General features: G+C 43.4%; 2 protein-coding genes across 2 annotated transcripts; both read left to right on the top strand.

The window, feature by feature from the left end:
- Positions 1 to 2,101: 2,101 nt before the first annotated feature.
- Positions 2,102 to 3,101, top strand: LOC110591527 (platelet factor 4-like). The gene is made up of 3 exons (XM_021702436.1): positions 2,102 to 2,260; positions 2,562 to 2,691; positions 2,940 to 3,101. Exons 1-3 carry the CDS (start codon positions 2,158 to 2,160, stop codon positions 3,025 to 3,027), a joined length of 321 nt encoding a protein of 106 aa, XP_021558111.1. The 5' UTR covers positions 2,102 to 2,157; the 3' UTR covers positions 3,028 to 3,101.
- Positions 3,102 to 18,613: 15,512 nt separating this feature from the next.
- Positions 18,614 to 20,668, top strand: LOC110591461 (growth-regulated protein homolog gamma-like). Its single transcript, XM_021702372.1, has 4 exons — positions 18,614 to 18,776; positions 18,880 to 19,003; positions 19,134 to 19,217; positions 19,939 to 20,668. Exons 1-4 carry the CDS (start codon positions 18,677 to 18,679, stop codon positions 19,946 to 19,948), a joined length of 318 nt encoding a protein of 105 aa, XP_021558047.1. The 5' UTR covers positions 18,614 to 18,676; the 3' UTR covers positions 19,949 to 20,668.
- Positions 20,669 to 21,504: the final 836 nt, after the last annotated feature.

The following is a 21,504-nucleotide window of genomic DNA, read 5'->3' as shown; positions in this document are numbered from 1 at the left end:
TTACTATTTCCTGCAAATACTGAAATCCAGGGGTAAGGTTGCACAAATCCAGGGTGCCCCCCATTCATAGCCCAAACCGTTCCTTCTATCTATTCCCTCTGCCACTAACCTTACTGCGGATCTCAAGTTTTAAAGCAATAAACTGGTCTAAGGTACAGCATATTCTGTATCAGTCATTGCATTGGGTGCTGGATATTAAAAAAATGTAAGTCACACAGAATTGTCCTTGAAGAGATCATTGTCTGGTAGGAGAGGCAGACAGGTTGACAAATCATCACAACCATATGGGACACACGTTAATGTACAGACATGCTCTAACTTAGTAAAGAAACGACACGTGAATAAATCAAAGCCTCAGAATCATTTTCAACACTTATTATCTTCATGAATATAGTTCTTTATATCAAGTCCCTACCCATGCGCTAGAATAATGATAAACGTTATGATGTCTCACCTCGTAGAGCTTTCCATCTGGGGAGAGAAAACATTTTAAATATTTTCAAACACACACACACACACTCATATGCATATCTATCTGTGTGTCTAATGTACATGTGTTCGGGGCACCTGGGTGACTCAATCGGTTGAGTGTCTTGATTGACTCTTGATTTCGCTCAGGTCATGATCTCAGGGTCTTGGGATGGAACCCCATGTTGGGCTCCATGCTCAGCAGGGAGTCTGCTTGAGAGTCTATCTCCCTCTCCTTCTGCCCCTCCCCCCACTCACGTGTCTCTCTCTCTCTCTCTCAAATAAATAAACAAAATCTTTACCAAAAAATGTACCTGTGTGCATGTTTGGAAGATCTGTGAGAAATCGCAAAGGCAGAGGGTGCTACAAAAACCCAACAGGGAACACAATTAGCTGTAGCCATCAGGAAAGACCTCTCTGAGGAAGTGATGTTAGGCTAACACCAGAAATTCGAATAGGACTTAGTCAGCTGAAAGGCAAGTGGTGGGATCCTAAGAGAAAGAACCTCGGAGGCCCAGGAAGTAAGCTGCTAACTCCCGCAGAGGTCTGGTTCCTGCTGAGCATTCAGAACCACCTAGTTCCCGGCAGTGGGCTACTGATGCCCGTCACCGCTGTTAATCAGTGTGACAGAAACCCTCTGGCGTTGAGATGAGGGCATCCTTTGCCTTAATCAAGAGCCCAAGTCATCCTTTTTCAGGAAAGGGAAGATGGTCCATATTGATCTCTTGACCTTTCCTATGTGGGATTCTGTGGCATGCCCTCCACCCACTCCTCCATATCTTCTCCACGCTCCACTCCTGGATGCCCTGTGTCCTCCTGAGAGCATCACTGCTCCGGCCGGCAGGGCAGCCTGCCTTAAACTGGCACTGGCTTGGGAAAGGCGGCCTGGAAACTCTCCTTTTTCACCTCATTTCTGGGCCCAGCCCAGCAGAGAAACATCTAGGCACTGAGTTTTTACAGAAGGAATGCGTTCAAATATTACTTTTACAATTTTTCTCAAAGGAAGAGGATAGCTGAGGATAACAGATTTTGCTCCCTAGAGTATGTTGGATGAAGGCTGATCCGGCGGGATAGATCAAGAGACTGAGGAAGCCTTCCACATTCGGGTGAAATTAAAAACTAAGTCATCCTCTGAAGACCACATTCAACTTTTTACCAGCCAGAAAACAATTACTAAGGACACACCTTGAACACCCACAGCCACCCAACTCAACTGATAATGTGTAACTGGTAATCTGTAGGAAAGGCAGGTGGGAGTATGCAGTGCTTGGAAAGTTGGGAGTTGGGAAGAAACAGAAACTGTCTCAGGTCTGAAGAAGATCCCAGCCCTGTAAACTGCAACATGTGGCGGCAGAGAATTCTACCCTAACACATAACGCAACAGACACCTAAGGTTCAAGGGTTGTTTCTAACTACGCCCGCGTGCATGTGTATGAATTCAGGCTGCAGTTGAGGATCCTGCTCTCAGCTCCCAGCCAGGACAACTGACCTCAGGCTTTTCCCGCCCTCCCTAATCTTGGCTGGCCAGAGCCTAGCTCTTCCCAGAAGTAGCTCAGCTTCCCCATCCTCCACCCCAAGCTTCCGGACCCTGGGGATAAAACGGGCCTGGAGAGTCTTGGGAGCCACTGGCCAGCTAAGCCCCAGCCCCGACTGCCCTTGCACGCTCGGCTTCTGCGGCACCTGCTGGACATGAGCGTCGGAGCGCGTTCCCGCGCCCCCAGCCCCTGGCTGGGCGCCGGGCTGCTGCTCCTGGGGCTGCTGCTCCTGCCAGCAAGGGTCGCCCTCCGCACAGGTGGGGGCTGAATAAGGCGTCCGGGGGACACGCGGAAGCAGAGCGGGAGAGTCGGGGAACCCCTAGGCCTGGGCCAGAATCTTGCATCTTTCATGGTCTCGCTAGGTGTGCGGGCGCTGTGCCAAGCGCTGCCGCCGGGTGCGCTTCACCATCTGGTCAATAACGCTTCTCTGAGGGAGGTAGGATTTGTGGGGGAGGAAATGAAAGCCAAACGCAGTGAGAAAGATCCCTAAGGTAAGTATGGGGGTTCCCGGAGTCACCACTCTCTCTTTCACTGCCGTTTCCCGGACCCAACCCCCAGTGGACCTGGAAGGAGGAGATGAGGACCTGCGCTGCGTGTGTATGAAGACCACCTCCCTAGTCCGTCCCAGGCACATCAGTAGCCTGGAAGTGATCGGTGTCTCAGGCCACTGCCCCACCCCCCAGATGATGTGAGTCCTGCCACTTGCTTCTCGGCGCCCGCCCACCTCCCTCTGCCTCCTCTGCCTCCTCTGCCTTCCCTTCCCCGCCTCCGCGTCCCCCTCACCCCGCACCCCCCGCCTCCGCGCCCCCTTCACCCCACTCCCCCGCCTCCGCGCCCCTCTTCACCCGGTCCCCCCGCCTCCGCGCCCCCTTCACCCCTCGTCTAATCCCAAGTTCAAACCAACCCCTGAAAGGTGCGTCTCTTTCCTCCCCACAGAGCTTCGCTGAAGGATGGGAGGAAAATATGCCTGAACCCGAATGCCCCCCTGTACAAGAAAATAATCAGAAAGCTTTTGAAGAGCTAGCTACTTAGCTGCCTGACTCTGTACCCTTTCGACAGAGCATGTTTTTTGTTTTTGTTTTTTCATTTGCAACCTAACTGTGGAAGAATCTTCTTATCGTTTTATGATCTTTCAAATTCTAAATAAATACAATAAATCGACTTGCGGTATAGTCAAACTATTGCTTAATAGAGCAAAGAAATAGTGTCCTCACGTCACAGTTTCATTTTAAAGAATCTCCAGAATTTTAAGCAAAAATAAATTTGAAGGAAAGTTTGGCCTAATAAAGACTGCTTCACTTGGTGTTATGCATTGGCTGATACATATTTACATAACTGCGTTACTTCATTTATTTACATATTAATGTTATAATTAGCTTTGCCAGTAAATATTAATCACACTTAACCGTTATTGGCTTTTTAAATCAAAGAAAGACAATCATCAGATGGTTTCACTCACGTGGAATATAAGAAACAGCACAGAGGATCATAAGGGAAGGGAGGGAAAACGGAATGGGAAGAAATCAGAGAGGCAGACAAACCATGAAAGACTCTTGAGTCTGGAAACAAACTGAGGGTTGCTGGAGGGGAGGTGGGTGGGGAGATGGGGTAACTGGGTGTGGATGGGCGTTAAGGAGGGCAAGTGATGTGATGAGCACTGGGTGTTATAGGCAACTGATGAATTATTGAACACTCTACCTGAAACTAATAATGTACTATATGATGGCTAATGGCATTTAAATTAAAAAAATGTTTGGTAAAAAAAAAGTTACTGGCTTTTTATTTGTATTTTTATTTATTCTTTTATTTTTTTATTTTTTTATTTTTTAAAGATTTTATTTATTTAACAGAGAGAAACACAGCGAGAGAGGGAACACAAGCAGAGGGAGGGGGAGAGGGAGAAGCAGGCTTCCCGCTGAGCAGAGAGCCTGATGCGGGGCTCGATCCCAGGACCCTGGGATCATGACCTGAGCCGAAGGCAGACGCTTAACGACTGAGCCACCCAGGCGCCCCTTATTTATTCTTTTAAAAGATTTTATTTATCTACTTGAGAGAGAGACACAGAGCACAAGCAGGGGGAGTGGCAGGCAGAAGGAGAAGCAATCTCCTCGTGGAGCATGGAGTCCAAGGCTGGCTCGATCCCAGGACCCTGAGATCATGACCTGGGATCATGACCTCAGTGGAAGGCAGAGCTTAACCGCTTAACCGACTGAGCCACCCAGGCGCCCTGGTTACTGACTTTTTAAAATAAATAAATAAACCAGATTCTGCTTTTATCCCCTTAAGGTTTATACTCTACCCCAGTATTAGAAAAATTAATAAAAAGGAAACTAAGACTCTCTACACATATTAAGAGAAGTATTTGTATACTTTCCACAGAATTACATACAAATATTTTACTCTTTTTTTTTTTTAAGACTTTATTTATTTGACAGAGAGAGACACAGCAAGAGAGGGAACACAAGCAGGAGGAGTGGGAGAGGGAGAAGCAGGCTTCCCGCCGAGCAGGGAGCCCGATCCCAGTGGCACTCGATCTCAGGACCCTGGGATCATGACCTGAGCTGAAGGCAGACTCTTAACAACTAAGCAACACAGGCGCCCCACAAATATTTTACTCTTAATTAGTGCTTTGATAACGTTGACATTTCACTAAAGTGAAATGTTAAAAAACAGTTGCTATACCCACATTACTACCTTTAGTGAATACCACATTTGGCAAACCTACAGAATTGGCTCTTATTCCATTCCATTTATATACCATGAGGGTTGCTCTAAGCCTGCAAATGTTCTGAATGGGCTTTTTTTTCCTTGGTAATCTCACGTTCGGTAACACTTTATTTGCAGTCAACCACCGTTCCATGAATCCCTTAACATTAGAGAAATCAAAATTGTATGTTAAACGGCTGTGGAAGGTAGGAGAGGTGCAAGGTTATACTTTCATTTATGCTTCAGGAAGACACTACTATATTTTGGGGAGAAAGGAGGGTGCTGCAAGATGGGCATGTTAGTTACCTATTGCTTCTGCAACAAAGTACCATGAATGCCATACCTTCAACAACACAGATTTGTTATCTTCCGGTCCTGGAAGTCACAAGTCCAAAATGGGGCTTACAGGCTAAACTCAGGGTATCCTCAGAGCTGCATTCATTCCTTCTGCAGGCTCTAGGGGAGAATCTGTGTCCTTGTCTTTCTTAGCTTCTAGAGGCCATCTGCAGTTCTGGGCTGGTGCCTCCTTCCTCCAACTCCAAACTACATCACTCCAACCTCTATTTCTGTTGTCACATTTCCTCTCTCTCCTCTGACCTTTCTACTTCTTATACCCTGCTTGTCTCTAAAAAAAAAAAAGACCCTTTGTGATGACATTGGGCCCACTTGGATAGTCCAGGACAATCTTCTTATCTCAAGATTCTTAACACATCTGCAAAGTCCTTTTATTTTCTTGCCATATAAGGTAACATTTTCACACGTTCCAGGGAAATTTCTGGGAAAGGGTGGCACTATTCAGCCTACCATTGTGGGCAAGGATGTAGAATCTGGTTGAGGCAGGAGAACACTACAGACCCTTGCTCGTGATTTCATGTCATTTCAACCTAGTGCAACCATATATAGAGGTAGGATTGGTCTGCTGAGGGAAAATGGGGATTGAAACAATTCATTCTCCTTGGGGGCGGGGGAGGGCCTCTGAGATGACAAACTATTTAAGTAAATGCTATTTGTAGAGGCTTTGGAAGTGCCAAAGTATCATCTGAATTTCCACACCCACTTTGCATGATGGGTAATATTATTCCCATTGCAAAGTTGAGGTAAGTCTCAGAAAGGTTCTGGAACCTCCCAAAGCCACCACTGGGTAGAAGCTGAGCAGATGCGTCTAACCCCCAACTCCCTGTATGCTGCCTTTCACCCAGGCCATTGGCCTGTTAGCTCATTCTTCAGAAAGGAACTGTCCCATGAATAGCCCTTGGAGGTGGAATAGGAATGAGCTGGGGGTGGGGTGGGGGGGGCGCAAATGGAAGAATGGAACTGCCATGAGGTGAAAAATGAGTAGAAAGACACAAGACCATTAACTCCTCAGCATGACTGGAGGGCAGTTTATCATTTGGCAGAGCTGAGGTGTCTATGGGGAGCAAACGATGGTCTTCCAACTAGTTTTCACCCATTTGGTGTTTTTCACCTTCAGTCTACCATATGAAGGTCACCTGAATTCTCTTTCCAAAAATACAGATACTTCCTTGCCTAAAACCTTCAAGATTCAAAATCCTTAGCTTGGCGCCCAATGCCAGGCAACACTTACTTCCTCTCTGTGCCTGAGTCTCCTCATCTGTGAAGTGAGAGCAGTATGAGCGCCTACTTCAGTGGTGTCCATGAGGACTTAAATAGATGCCATAGGCAAAACGGTTAGCATCATTCCTCCTGCAAAGACTGTGCTTAAGAACTAGCAACCATAATTATTACTGTTGCTCTCAATATTGCTGTCAGTACCCCATCCCAGCCAGTCCAGAGTGCAGACTAAGGCATTTAACAGAGCGACTCTTGGTGCAAAGGAGCAAAATATTGGTGCAATAGGAATAAAAGTTCCTTAAATTGCATGAACTTTGGGAGACAAAACATTGGAAGTGGAGTGTGGGTGGTAAGATTGTTTTTTTCTTTGCTTACTTTCCTTTTATGGCCCGCCTCAAACAACCTACTTAGAGTCCATAATCTAGGTGTGACTCAAATGGCCCAAGTGCATTTTGCAAAAGTCTACCCATGCTGGTGCTTTGCAAATCCTTCCTTCAAAATTGCCGGAGAAGACTTTCAAGTGGCCGCCTTTATCAGCAATAGCTTTGGGAGAAAACTTTCTTGCCAAAGGAAAGCCCAAATCAGACAGCGACTTGTTGCAACTTCCGGCTCTTAGAACATTTTTGGAGTGATGAAGTTTGAATGTACTTACATTATCTTTTTCCCTGCAAAAAAAATGTCCACACACTAATCACTAACTGCATAGTCATGGACTTCATCAACAAAACAAAACCACCAAAGGATATTTTGCTCTTGGAAGTCATTCTGCATTTTTTCTAAGGATTGCTTTTTTTTCCCTTGGGAGGCCTTTGTGGTAAAAACATTCAAGTGTTTTGTGGTTGTAAAAGACAAGGAACATATGCTCATTATGGATAACATGGAAAACACAGTGGAAAATATAAGGAAACATTTTAAAATGACTAAGTTTGCCACTCAAAAATATTCTGTTTTTTCAAAATATTAGTTATTGGATATTGGTCGTAAGGTGAACTGCTAATTTTCAATAAATTATCACTGTAATTACAGGAAATTAAAGGAAACAGTAACTACTTCATTGTTAGGGAGCATTCCTGTCCCAATTTTGCAGGTAGCAAACCAAGTCCTGGGGTAATAAAATAAGTTATTCCTTGGTGAAAGAATGTTACTCAGGGGATCAAGCATTCGCTTGTACATTTATAGGTCTTGTGCATATATGTATTCACAGTGTGTGTGTTTACGTATTTATACACACCGCTAGAACAAGTTCACAATACAATATTTGTTTTGTTCAGTGTGTCTTGATATTTTATTTTCTATACTATCTTACTTTATCCACGTTTTAGAAAATGTTGGCCACAAGCCTGTGAAGTATTTCATAACCCAATAATAGATCATAACTTATAGTTTTAAAACTTTGCTGTAGTTCTTTGATTAAAGATTTGAGTTTTCACATTTCATGTTGGAGGCCATACTCCAAAATAGTGCTTCTCAAGATACTCGGAGAGTCAGGGACAGGATGCTCAGGACCAGCTGGATAGTTAAATCTCCTTGCCTGAGGTTCGTTTTCAATCTCAATCTGCAGGACTGACCTGGGGTTGGAATCTTTGGGAACCGCAGAAGGAGCCAGCTTTTGAGGGGAAGATATAACACCAAACAGGGACTTGTCTGCACACTGTTGAGATTCTCTGCCTTTTTCAGGTTGGGGCTCCCACTTATACTCACTGCCCATTCAGGTTCATTCACGCACATCCTGTCTGGGTCCTAATGTAAACTGAATCGAGGGCAGAAAACATTGCTTTCCAGGGTGCTTGGAAAAAGTAAACACATTCAGTACATTCAATTGGTGGTTTTATAGCTATTTCTTCTTCCCTTACAGTTTTTCTCCTTATCCCTTGAGTAGCTGGCTTTAGCCCAGTGGGCTTTCGATAAGGCAATCTTGGGTTACAGAGTTTTGACTCTGTGTGACCTGAGTTACTTAGTTTCCTCATCTGAAAAACCAGGGCAATAAAATCCACTTCACACCTTGCTGGAAAAGGGTAAATCTCACTAAGAACAGGACCCAGCATGGGTCTGACTCGGAATTGGAAAGTAATGACTAAAAGTTACTTTTCTTCTCTTTCTTTGGGAGTTTTACCCCCAAAGCACATATCATTTCCTAACGATAGTGGCCAGCCACATCCTTGAGCTAATGAGTGAGCATTAAGAACATGGTCGACAAGCCAGAACTTTCCCTGCGCAGAACCACAACTCCAAGCGTGGGTGCAGATAACTATAGTAGTCACCCATTTCTGCAGTTTTGTGTTCCTTGGTTGCAATTACCCACCATCAACCATGGTCTGAAAACTCCGAAAGCAGACGGTCCTACTTCTGACTTAGCATGAGAAGGTCCATAGTAGCCTAATGCTATGTCACAATGCGTATGCCATTCACCTCGCTTCATCTCATTATGTAGGCCTGTTACCCTCTCACATCATCACAAGAAGTAGGATGAGTACAATACAATCTTTTAAGAGAGAGACCACATTCAGATAACTTCTATTACAATATATTGTTCCAATTTTTCTATTTTGTTAATTGTTGTTAATCTCTTACTGTGACTAATTTATAAGTTAAAGTTTATCACAGTTATGTATATATTAGGGAAAACATAGTATATATAGGGTTCAGTAGTATCTGCCATTTCAGGCGACCACAGAAGGTCCTGGAACACATCCTTGGTGGTTAAGGGCGGGCTACTGTGTTTAAGAAAAAAGTTTAACGTGACAGATACAAGTTGTATTTTTCCATTCAAGGTAACAACTAAAAGAAAATCAAATAACAAAACCACAGTGTTTATCACAGAGTGTATCTATAAAATATTCGGGAGATCTGGTGGTTGGAGGCCTGGCATAACTGTTTATCTAGTAAAGAAAACAAGGACAAGAAATAAACTTTGGATGTAACCTCATGAAATATTTATGTCTTTGCTGAGAGAGAGCCATGGGAATTATGCTATTATTAGGCAGTGTTGTGATGAGAGGTAGTAAATCTTGATGGCAGAGTAGTCATCAAGCAGATTGGAGCAGTCAGCTCTTACTTATCAGCTGTGTTGGAGAATCGGTGAACTATTTTTGCAATAATTCTAGGGATGAAGACAGGATCAATTGGGGAAAAGGGGAATAAAGCAGTGTATATCTATCTCCAACAGAATAATCATTAGACTGCACTGTGATCATTTATCTGTTTCTTCCTTTAGATCAGGGAATAAGGGTCTTGCCTCTTCTCTTCATTCCCACTTCCAGAAAAATGCCTAATAGAGTGGGTGTTAAATAAATGTTGGTTGATGTTTATTAACTACATGAAGGGGAGCAGGAAGGTAGTTAGTACCATAATGCAATGGTACAGTTGGGGGCTGGACAAGGCACCTTGTCAGGAGAAAGTGGGTGGAACATGAAGGACTCTATTTTCCCACACCTGACTTTGTTAGGCTCAGAGATTTCACCAAATTATTCATAGACATTATAACACATTCACGCCATTTACCCTCTCGATGATTTTTATGACTTTTTAGTTAGAGTCACATCTATAACTATTAGGGAAACTGCTAAGAGTTCCCCTCATCTGTCCATCCACAGCCTTCCAGCACACACAGATGCTATAATATGTACTCATTAAACATGATTTGACTGCAGATACTCACATTCGATGTGCAACATACACATATGTAAAGTACAGACAACCAAGCCATCCTTTCTCCACTTCTACCATAATTCCCACCATATCTAATTGGATCTCATATTTCCTTAATGTCCTCAACTACTTCAGAAGTGTCAATCAACAAACTAGCTCAGTCGTACACCAATAGAGTCACCCCTTTGAAGGAAGTATCATGCAGAATCCTCTGCCTCCAAGATTACCTGAGTATATGGACAGAGTCTAGAAGGCAAAAATAAAAACAAAACGTATCTGGCCAAAAAATTGGGAGATAATGAGTATTGGAAAATACTGTGGACAGCATGCTCAATATCTAGTTTTTAAGATGATTAACATTTCCTACTTGAAATCTGTATCTTTATGCTATGCATTTTCTTTTGCGGTTTATACATTCATTTTTGGCTTCCTAAATTTGGTTTCCATAATATGATAAGGTCATAAGGGTGTTGTCATCTCCAAGACAGCTTTCTTATGTGATTATTTCTAAGAAAAGTTTTCTCATTTCCTTATTCTTTTGCAATTTTGGCAATCCTGTATTTCTTCCTGTTACACTATATGATCATGATGCCATTGATTTAGTGAGTAGACAGTTCAGGAAACAATTTTAGAAAATGGAGATAAAAAGCAATTTATAAAACATTTTAAAATCCCATTAACCTCAAAAAAACTGACAAAAACTAATATATCAAATGGTTCTCAGTGTTAACTGAATGATTTTAAGTATTTGTAGACTGATTATATCATCAGATGATCATGCCGGGAACAGAAAACTAAGTGATCCAGATCTTCCATTGCAGAAGAAAGCGGACAGGCTAAATAAATTTATGTTAGAAACTGAACTTTATCCAATTTCATCTCTTCTACTGTAGCTATCACTGAACCTTACATACGGAGATGAACCAAAAAATATATGGGGTAAATAGCTATTATCCATTCACTTCCTGCCCAGATCTTGCACCTTTAATTAGATGGACCTGCCCATATACCATGAGGCAGATGGCCCATAAAGACCAAACATACTATCCAGTTCCATTTGTGGCAGTCAAACTGGACTTCCTTTGCTTAATTGCTGATATCGTTTGGGTGCTCTGGCTTTGAATACATTTGTAGGTCCTACTTGTGTTCTTTGGACATGTTGGCAGACCATTGCCTCAGAACTTTCTAGAGACTTTAGTTCAGACTCATTTCTCTGGCTGCCTCAGGTACGATACTCTTCCTCAACTCTTTCACTGTAATTCAAATTCTGGCTCATCTGCGTTCACCTATGTCCCCAGAAAGGTTGATGCTGAGTGGTCAAAATAGGCAAATGGAAGGAAATCTAGGCTGTTCCCAATCCTTCAAGGATGATTGCCTGATGTCCCAACCTCAGGACACATTTGTTACATACAACAGTGGCCTGGAACCATTTATTCATGCAATGTCTCAACAAACATTGGTTGAATGCTTTGTATGGATGATACTTGTACTGGGGATGGGGACACAAAGAGAAATGAGATATGATAGCTTCTTTTCAGAGTGGGAGTATGTAAACCAGTGCTTCCCAACAACACGATCTGTAGCCAAAGGGCCAACTCTTGTTATGAACTTTCTGATGGAAGTGGCATTTGAAATAGCTCCTGAGCCATGGAGGCCAGGCCATGCCTATCTGCCCGCTCTATCTCTCTGGACTCCCTGCTTCAATGGTAAACTCCAACTTAAAAAATCAACTGTTTACTTTTGTAGTTGTGTCATACCACACTGCTTCCAGCTTCCATGCCTTCGCTTATTTTGTCCTCCTTTTCTGGAATGGGTTCCCTACTCACTCACCTTAAATGGCACCGTCCTCCAAAATGTTTTCTCTGATAGCTCCCACCCTTCCAAGAAAGGGAATCAGATGCCCCCTTTCTCTAAGTGCCTATAAAGCTTTGTGCTTTGGGGCACCTGGGTGGCTCAGTTGGTTGAGAGATCGAGCCTAGCACTTGGTGCAGAGTCTGCTTGAGATTCTCTGTCTCCCTCTCCTCTGCCTCTCCTCCTGCTCTCCCTCTCTCTCAAAATACATAAATAGCACCTTAAAAAAAAAAAAAGAAAAAGCTCTATGCATTGCTAAGTATCATGGACCTCCAGACAACTCCATATCTTTTTTTTCTTACTCCTATAGATTGTGAGTTTGGTGTGACAGAAAATGTCTTTTCCCTCTGTGTAGCTTAATTTATTTCTTAGCTTATAAGTAGTAGATAAATGTTGAAGGAATGAATGGATAAGTGGATTAGAAATAGAGAAGTAGAGCTACTTGTGTTGGCAAGTTATCTCTAGCAGAAATGTGGAAGATGAAAGGTATTGAGCCAGACTATTCACTGGTAAGAAACAGACATCTAATTTAAATGGCATAAAAGAAAGAGAGAAAGAAAGAAAGAAAGAAAGAAAGAAAGAAAGAAAGAAAGAAAGAAAGAAAGAAAGAGAGAAAGAAAGAAAGAGAGAGAGAGGAAAGAAAGAAAAAGAAAGAAAGAAAGAAGAAAGAGAAAACGAAAGAAAAGAAGGAAGGGAGGGAGGGAGGAAGGAAGGAAGGAAGGAAGGGAGGGAGGAAGGGAAAGAGGGAGGGAGGGAGGGAGACTTTGTTGGCTGACATAGCATCCATGAATAAATCAGAGCCACCTGGAGGACATGGGTACCCAAACAATGTCCTTTGTAATTTTTTCCCATTTCATGTGCTTTCCTCTGGGCCAGCTTCATTCTCAGGCAGACTCTCCCCAAGCACTGGCTCACCTCTGGATCCCCTTTTACCAGTTTAGCAGCCCTAGGACGAATTAAGAACTTATTTTTCAATTGTTTCACTAAAAATTCTAGGGGCTGTTTCTCATTTGAACAGGCTTAGGTCACTTGTCCATCTCTGAATCAACCAGCGGGCCTGGAGGGTGGGCCAAGAAATAGTTCATCCCCCTCAACTTCATGGACTGAGAGGGGGCAAATCTAGGATGTGTTACCAGGAAAAAGAGAAAGGGGAGCCCAACATGCCATTTCTGAGGAGACCCGATAGAGAGGCTGACCTATTCCTGGTACACCCTAATGCCTTTGGCCTGTAGGGCGGATGAGTTCAGAAATTCAGATGTCATGTTCAGACATCTTCACTCTACCCCCATCAGAGCTGGAGTCATTACCTCAGAAGAGATCATTTGGGGCGATCTAGGAGTAGAGCAGAGCTACTCTGCCCTTTCCTGCTTGCCAACCAGCATGGGTAGTTCTCAGGCTGGAGCAGTGGTTCAGCCTTGGTACCCCCCACAAAGCAGAACCTGAGTCATCAGCCTGCCACACAGGGTGATTTATTTGGGCAAAATGTTCCCAAGGTTGGGACTGAAGAACTGGGAAGAGTGAAATTGAGTGTAGGCATCTGGGGTTTAGCCCTCCTGGGGCTCCTGTGAGAAGCCATGCAGAATATCTGCCTAAAACATGACAGAGGAGGAAGTAGTTATCATTGCCTCTTCTTCCTTATTGGCAAGAGATTTTCCACTGCAGTGACGGAGAAACTTTGGGGCAGGAAGTCACCTGGTGCGGCCAAGGGGAGGAGGTGTAAGTTTACACCTGCGTGCGCTTGGTTGCTGCTGCTGTCATGACCAGGGCAAAGCGGTGAGCCCAGAGGCTGTGAACGTCCTGGATTTTATTAATTGTCAATTCCGAAAGATTTATAATAATTACAGGGGGCAAATGGAATTTAACCACCAAAGCATCCCTTTTTAAAAGGTTCTTCCATTTCCTTAGGAGTTGTTGCTTCTACTGGCTTAAAGAATGTGCATAAAAAGTTGGTGTTCAGGGGCGTCTGGGTGGTTCAGTTGGTTGGGCAACTGCCTTTGGCTCAGGCCATGATCCCAGAGTCCGGGGATCGAGTCCCGCATGGGGATCCCTGCTCAGTGTGGAGTCTGCTTCTCCCTCTGACCCTCTCCCTTCTTTTTTTTTTTATTTAAGATTTTATTTATTTATTTGACAGAGAGGGACACAGCCAGAGAGGTAACACAAGCAGGGGGGGTGGGAGAGGGAGAAGCAGGCTTCCCCCGGAGCAGGGAGCCTGATGGGGGGCTCAAACCCAGGATCCTGGGATCATGACCTGACCTGAAGGCAGACGCTTATCAACTGAGCCACCCAGGTGCCCCAGATCCTCTCGCTCTTAAGCTCTCTCTCGCTCTCTCAAATAAATAAATAAAATCTTAAAAAACAAAAACAAACAGACAAAAAAACTTGGTGTTTAACTCTTGCAGAAGTAATCAGCTTGGAGAGGTACATGTTCAAACAAGAGATTGAGCTTGTTTATTGTAGTAGGCTACAGCAGTCCTGTGCTTATAAACATTTCTGCATTTTGGTTGAGAAAGATTTCATGGATTTAAGTGGCATATTAAAGAAAAAATAACAAACAACAAGAAACCTTTCCTTTTTACTTCATTTCCAAAAAACAAGAGATGTGAAGTCCTTCCTGGAAGTCAAATTCTATACAATCTGCAAGTGTTAACTGCTTCTTAACGTGCTTCATTTGGTCCCATTTTTTGGCAGCTTCTGTAGATAAGTTGGAGTTCTGATATCCCTGAACACCCTCATTTACGTCAGTTTTGGGTTGGGTCTAGAGATCATTACAGCAAACGCTTTCTGTTTTTCTTTAATTACATGAAATTGAGAGATTTGCACGGCATGATTGGTGCTGAAGTCAAACTCTTTAAGCCTATAAAACATGACGAAGTGTCCAAACTGGAGCAGCGGATAGTTCAGATTTTCATATCTGAGCAAATATGAACTCAACAAAAATTCATTTTTTTTTTTTCTAGGAAGCTAACAGTAAAGCATGCACGCCCACTGATTTCATTTGGGTGGTATTCTAAATGGATTTAGAAAGAGCAACTTTTTAAAAAAACAACCTTTTTATTTTGAAGTAATTTTAAATTGACAAAATTGGTAAAAATAGTAGTTTCCTGTACTCTTCACTCAGTTTCCCCTTTTGCAAACACTTTACCTTAACAGGGTACTCTTGCCAAAGCGAAGAAACCAACATTGGCACATTCTTATTAATGAAAACTCCAGACTCCCCCGGACTTCACCAGGTTTTCTACTCACTGTCCTTTCTGGTCCAGACTCATCTCAGGTTACCATACTGTTCGTTGTCACCTCTCATACTTCCCTCTGAACTATGACCGTTTCTGAGTCTTTCCTTATTTTTCATGACCTTGACATTTTTGAAGAGTTCTAGTCAGCTATTTGATATTCCTCAATTTAAGTTTGAAGGATGTTTTTTTCATTGTTAGCCTAGAGTTATGAACTTTTGGGGAAAATACCAAAGAGTTGAAGTGCTCCTTTCATCACATTATATCAGGAGGCACATGATATCCACTTAACACCACATTACACCATTAACCTTCATCCTTTAGTTAAGGGGATGTTTGTCAGATTTCTGCATGGTCAAGTGACTAGTTTCTCAGAATTGGACAGTTTAAGAAAGTACAACAAGCTATATGAACAAGTTACAACAGGTGAGTTATGCTGTAGAGTGAAACAAAACTATGCAGCTATAAGATTGTTTTGCTGTGTTTGAATATTAGAAAAATTCAGCTAGGGGAATAACAAAGTTTTTTAATTTTTATTATTTTTATTTATTATTATTATTATTATATTTAGAGAGAGTGAGTGCACGGGTCAGGGGAAGGGCAGAGGGAGAGGGAGGAAAGAATCTTAAGCCTGCTCCAGGCACTGCACAGAGCCTGATGTGGGACTTGATCTCACCACCCGAGATCATGACCTGAGCAGAAATCAAGAGTCTGATGCTTAACCGACGGAGCCACTCAGGTGTCCAAACAAAACAGATTTTTTTTTTTTAAATCACTCCTTTCTAGAAATTCTTAACCATATATCACAGAGCATCTTTATCATAGCATTCTCTTTGAGTTTGAGTCCCAGGTTCAACATCTTGTGGTTTTGGGAAAGTTACTTCACCTCTCTTCACCTTAGTTTCTATATTTGTAAACTTAAAGCCCCATAAAGATAATCTTAAAGTTCCATATCTACTTCACAGGGTTGTTTGGAAGATTGAATGTGTTAATATTTGTAGAACTCTTAGAAGAACACCTACAATTTGCACAAAATAAACATGCTGTGCCTTGGGGTGGGTGCACTGGCTTAGTAATTTGCTCATGGTATGTGGCAACTAAAAGGAAGTGGCCTGTTTCATATTTACTCAAATCCTGTAAACTCTTCTTTGTTAGCTACTATGTTTGTTGAAGAAAACAGCGAATTTCAGTGATTTTCTTAAAGTTTGTTCTGTAGAACAAACAAAAGAGAGATTATAGGAAAAATAATCTCTTCATGCCTTTCTGATTCTATAAACTTCATAAAATGAGCCTGTTTTACATGTACAAGGAAAAAACAAAGCAACACATCTTTCAAATTTTAAAGAATATTTTTGGATTTTTGAGCCAGTTTCCCATCAAATCCCAGAAAACAATTTATAATGAGAAGAGAACCACACAGACTCAATTATTCATAAGCTAGTCACATATTTACAACTTTTTCTCACTTCTTACTGCTTAACACAAATTTTAATCTTTTAATTTCCCTCATTTTCCCTCTCAGGATCATACTGATAAAGGCTAGAATGTCTTTAAAGGTAGGCATTCATTTTGTAAATCTTTTCCAACCAATGAGATGGAGAGTAGGTCAAACTCCTTTTATAGATGAAGTGATTGAAAATAGGACTACAGTGGGGCGCCTGTGTGGCTCAGTCCCTTAAGTATCTGCCTTCAGCTCAGGTCTTGGGATCCAGCCCTGCATGGGCTCCATGCTCAGCAGGGAGTCTGCTGCTCCCTCTCCCTCTGCTGCTCCCCCTGCTTGTGCTCTCTCTCTCTGTCAAATAAATAAAAGAAATCTTACCAAAAAAAGAAAGAAAAAGAAAAGAAAAAAGAAAGAAAGAAAGAAAAAGAAAATAAGACTACAAAATAAATCAGTGGTAGATCTCAACAGTAAAATTTTTTAAAAATCCCGTGTAAGGGTGTCTCCTAGTAGAGTACAGATGTGCCTTCCTAATACAGAAAATTTTAAATGTGAAGAGAATAATTGGGAAGTGAACCTTTCTATTACAATTTTTTTTTTCTTTATGAAAGGATTTACAACAGGTTGAGTTTCTGTTTAGGCAATGCTGGGAAAAGCTATCTCACTTAACGAACATTTATAAAGCGCTTAATCTGTGCTGGCTCTCACAAATGTTGACTCATTTCTGATAATTACCTTGGGGTAGACAAAGAAATGTTTAACAACTTGCAGGTGAAAGGTGGCAACCGGAGGTAAGCAGTTTCGCTACTACGTGCAGGCTTATTCACTAAACTAGGCTGCCTGGAGCCTGGTTCCTAGATACCCACACCTCGGCCAGAAGCCATTGCCATCTGCCCCCTCCACCTCCCGCTCCCCCTTCCACCCCACCCCCCACCCCCCACCCCGGCCCCACGCTTCCCATCGCATTCCATGCCTCCAAGAGGTCTGAATCCACCCCGGAGAATTATTACACTTAAGCCCTCTATACCTAATATTGAATTAGTAAGAGTTCTCTAAAGCTTCTGGTGAAAAAATAGTAAAGGTGTCAGGTTCAAAGACTGAAATTCCTAGTCAGAAAACAGAGACATGTCATTGTTGCTAGAGAAAGGGGGACGAACACTGAAGGCCCCATAGTAAATGGAACGGGATTTTGAGCGTGATTGGCGGTTCATGCTTCATCCGCACACAACAGGACCAAGGGTGATACACAGTAGGTACCCACTCTCTGGGGACCATGTGCTATTTTGTCCAGGGATGGACCAGAAAGGGAGAATTCCGTGAGCCTGCGGGACTAGTCCCTCTGCAGCTTCAGACTGGCCGCCAGTCCGGTATTTCATAGATCAAATCTGAATCCCTCCTGCATTTGGAAAAGGAGATCTCCTCGGAATTCGGGGAGTTCCAATATTTCAGAGGGAAGAAGGAAGTGCAGCAGGATACAGAAAAAAGAGATCATGTTACGGTCAACTCTCACTTAAAAAATCAACACTGGAATCCACTTTAGACACTGATCCTTATTCCCACCAAATGGAAAACATGACCAAGATGATTTAAGTGTGAGTTGAGAATACACAAGAGAAACAGATTGAACATTCTTCTCTGGAATCTGAGAAGCTATTTTTGACAGACTTCATTTCAGGTGTATGGAATATGCAAAACGAAATTTAGAGACAGAATATATAGAAATAAAGGATAGACAGTTAAGCAAAATTTGCCCCCTCACCGTCCTTAATTCCCCCCAAAACTGATAACTAAAGAGACATAACTCTCCCTCTGAAGCTGTGGTGCCACCCTTGTCGGGGGCTCACAGATCCGCCTCCGGCTCCTGGCCGGGCCACCGGGGATCGCTGGGCGCCCACGGTGCCCCCTGCAGGCTGCAGCTGCAGCGTGACGGCCCCTCGCGCCTCCTATGGGGATTCCGCAGGAAGGAGAAGGTCCCCGACTCGCAGGGACATGCGGGTGGCCGGGCGGGTCCCCCTTCACCGCGGGGGCGGGGCCGCGCGGTCCTTCCAGACCCCGAAGCGACGTGCGGTGCCGGGAATTTCCCCGGCCCCAGGGCTGCTCACTTCCCCGCGCCCACCAGGGATAAAAGCGGTTCTCCCGGCTCCGGGAGCCACAGAATCCGCTCCGCCACTCGCGCTCCAGCTCGCCAGCTCCAGGCCCCGCCGCCCCGACTCTCCGAGCTGAGCCCCATGGCCCGCGCCGCCACCGCCGCCGCACCCCGCGCTCTCCGGCTCCTCGGCGCCGCGCTGCTGCTCCTGCTGCTGGTCCCCGCCGGCCGCCGCGCCGCAGGTGAGACTCGGCGCCCCCAGCCCACGGGCGGGACGAGGGCGGGGGGGGTGCTCTGGGCGCCCACCCTGGGGTCGTCCGCTAACGCGGTCTGTTCTCCCCGCAGGTGCGCCCGTGGTCGCCGAGCTGCGCTGCCAGTGCTTGCAGACCTTGCAGGGAATTCACCTCAAGAACATCCAGAACGTCAAGGTGACGCCCTCGGGACCCCACTGCGCCCAAACCGAAGTCATGTAAGTGATACCCCACACCGCTGCGGCTGCTCGCGTCCTTGTGGCCCCCACCGCCCCGATGCCCCCCGGTCCCCCGACCCCCCGCCCAGCCCCACCTCCTGCCAACGCGGATTCTGCCTTTTCCCTGCAGAGCCACTCTCAAGAATGGGCAGGAGGTTTGTCTCAACCCCGAAGCCCCCATGGTCAAGAAAATCATCAACAAGATGCTAAACAAGTGAGTTGTGCTTTTTGTTCACACGTGGGACTAGAGTCATTGGTCACACATCCTGGCAAATGCCTCCGGACATTTTTACCAAGGAAACCCAGGGTTTAGCTGAAGGACTGAAAATCATTATTATTTCACAATGAACTCTGCTAGTAAGATCATTCATCTGTTCTGGTGCCAGAAGGCTATTTCCAGTGCCCTCCATCCCCATGCAAATGAGTGTGGGTAAACCTGCTTTCATTAAAATTCTTATTGGTGTTGGTCAGTTATATTAAAAAGTTTTCCACCTGTTAAAAAACAGAGGCACCCCCCTCCCCAATTCCTTCTAGACTTCACATCTGAAAATCAGAACCCTTGGTTTTCTGCAACATAGGCCCTAAACTTAGAGGTGAAGAGCAGACACTTCGTAGTGACACCACACTGGGAACAAATCTGGATTCTATCACCTATTAGCCATGTGACTCAAGGACAATTATTATTATTATTAATTATTATCATCATCATCTAAAGCTTCAGTTAGGCCCCACAGGCCCCACCTGCATTCCTAAATAAAAGCATCCAAGAGCTTAGAGTTCTCTGCTGCACAACATAGGGAGTAGCCTTTTGATGCCAGGCAAGGGAAACTAGATTCAGAAAACTCTGGAACCTCCGGGTCAGACAGGGAAGAGTGCTGTGCAGGCAGATTCCCTGAGCAGCTATTAAGGATGACATTTTTCTCATTATTGGGCAGCTCCAACTGACCAGAGGAAGGAGGAAACTGATTGGTGGCTGAATACCTGAATCAGGCCCCCCCCTTACAGGAACCCAAGAGGAATCATCCGTTCCCAATGCCACCTCCGCTGGGCCTAATATCTCCTAGGAGAGTTCTTCTGTTTATTTATTTATTTATTGGTTGGTTGGTTTTCAAAGATTTCCATGTTAATATTTTATATATAAAATAATTAGGATGTAATTGAATCTATTTGTGCACTGTACCACTATTTTTATTGTTTATTTTATGTTAAACCCAACTTAGTTCAGCCCTGATTCTTATCTAATTTGAAGGTAAAAGGCTTGCAAATATTCTCCAATCATTAAGTTAATACTTCTGAGGGGCCCACAGCATTGCCAGCCACTGTGACTGAGGCTGGGGCAAGAGGGGTGTTCAAGCAAATAGAGAGTGAGGTCATTGTCAGTTTGAGGAATATATGTGTACATCTATTTCTGTAATTGTTTAAAAGAATGTCAGCTATTATTTATTGAAATAATTTCACAGTATGTGGTCAACATTTCTCATGTTGAAGCTTTAGGAACTACAATGTTCTAAATATCCTTTGGACATTTTATGTCTTTCTTGTAAGGCATAATGCCTTGTTTAGTGTTAATTACGTGGTGTTTCTCTATGTCTTCTAACAGAGAGGTTCAAATATTCATTGTTGTTTTTGCAAAGAACTTGAAAATAAAGTACTTCAAAGTAAAAAAAAAAATGTTTGTTTCATTTAGGGGAAAAAGGTTATCTGTACTGGACAAGCTGATGATTTACACCAATATTCCTTGACCTTTTAAAAAAATTTTTCTTCCTGGACATTCAGTTTGCTACACAGAGAAATGGAACTATAATTTATGCTTAACTTTATCTGACGGTAGCTGTCACTCCCCTTGAGTTTCACAAACCCAAGAATGTGCTTTTCCGAAGTGTGGGCTTCCCTCGGCCCCTCAGTGTGAGAGTCACTGATATATATTGCTGTTTTTTGATAAGGAGCTCCTTTCCACCCTAATACTCAATCTTCTCTCCTCAAAAACACTTACATTCTTATAGCAATCTTAACAGGGACTCTCATTTTGTTGCTTTTGCTAAATGATTTTTCAGTTACTGACAATTTAACGAGGCTGGCAGCGAAATGGTGGTAAAGTAGATTTTTCCTTCAAAACTCAAATAATTTGTGTCACTCAGAGAAACACAAAGAGTGAGTGGCTGAGTACTTCACTTATGAAAAGATCTAATTGACATTTGGGTTCAATTTTCTAACCTTTATTTATTAGTAACAACACTCAGTTTAATGTTACTCCAATTCTTGATATCAATTTGTCAAATAGAATAGTTTTAAGATTTGAGTGCCTTAGTTCTCATCATTCCTGGCACAGTTTTTCTGGAACCTGATAGATTGTCTAGCCTGAGAAAGTCCTTTGGTACTTGATATTCAACACTGCCCCGGGATGATACCAACACCAAGACAGAAACAAAATTTGTATGTAAAGAGAGGAAAGATCCCTATAATCTGAAACCGCACTCCAAACCTGAAAAGGAAGAATGTTT

Source organism: Neomonachus schauinslandi, chromosome 2 (assembly GCF_002201575.2).
Source record: "Neomonachus schauinslandi chromosome 2, ASM220157v2, whole genome shotgun sequence".
NCBI lineage: Eukaryota > Metazoa > Chordata > Mammalia > Carnivora > Phocidae > Neomonachus > Neomonachus schauinslandi.
The sequence above is the reverse complement of the archived record's forward strand: the minus strand, read 5'-3'. Positions and strand labels throughout refer to the sequence as shown.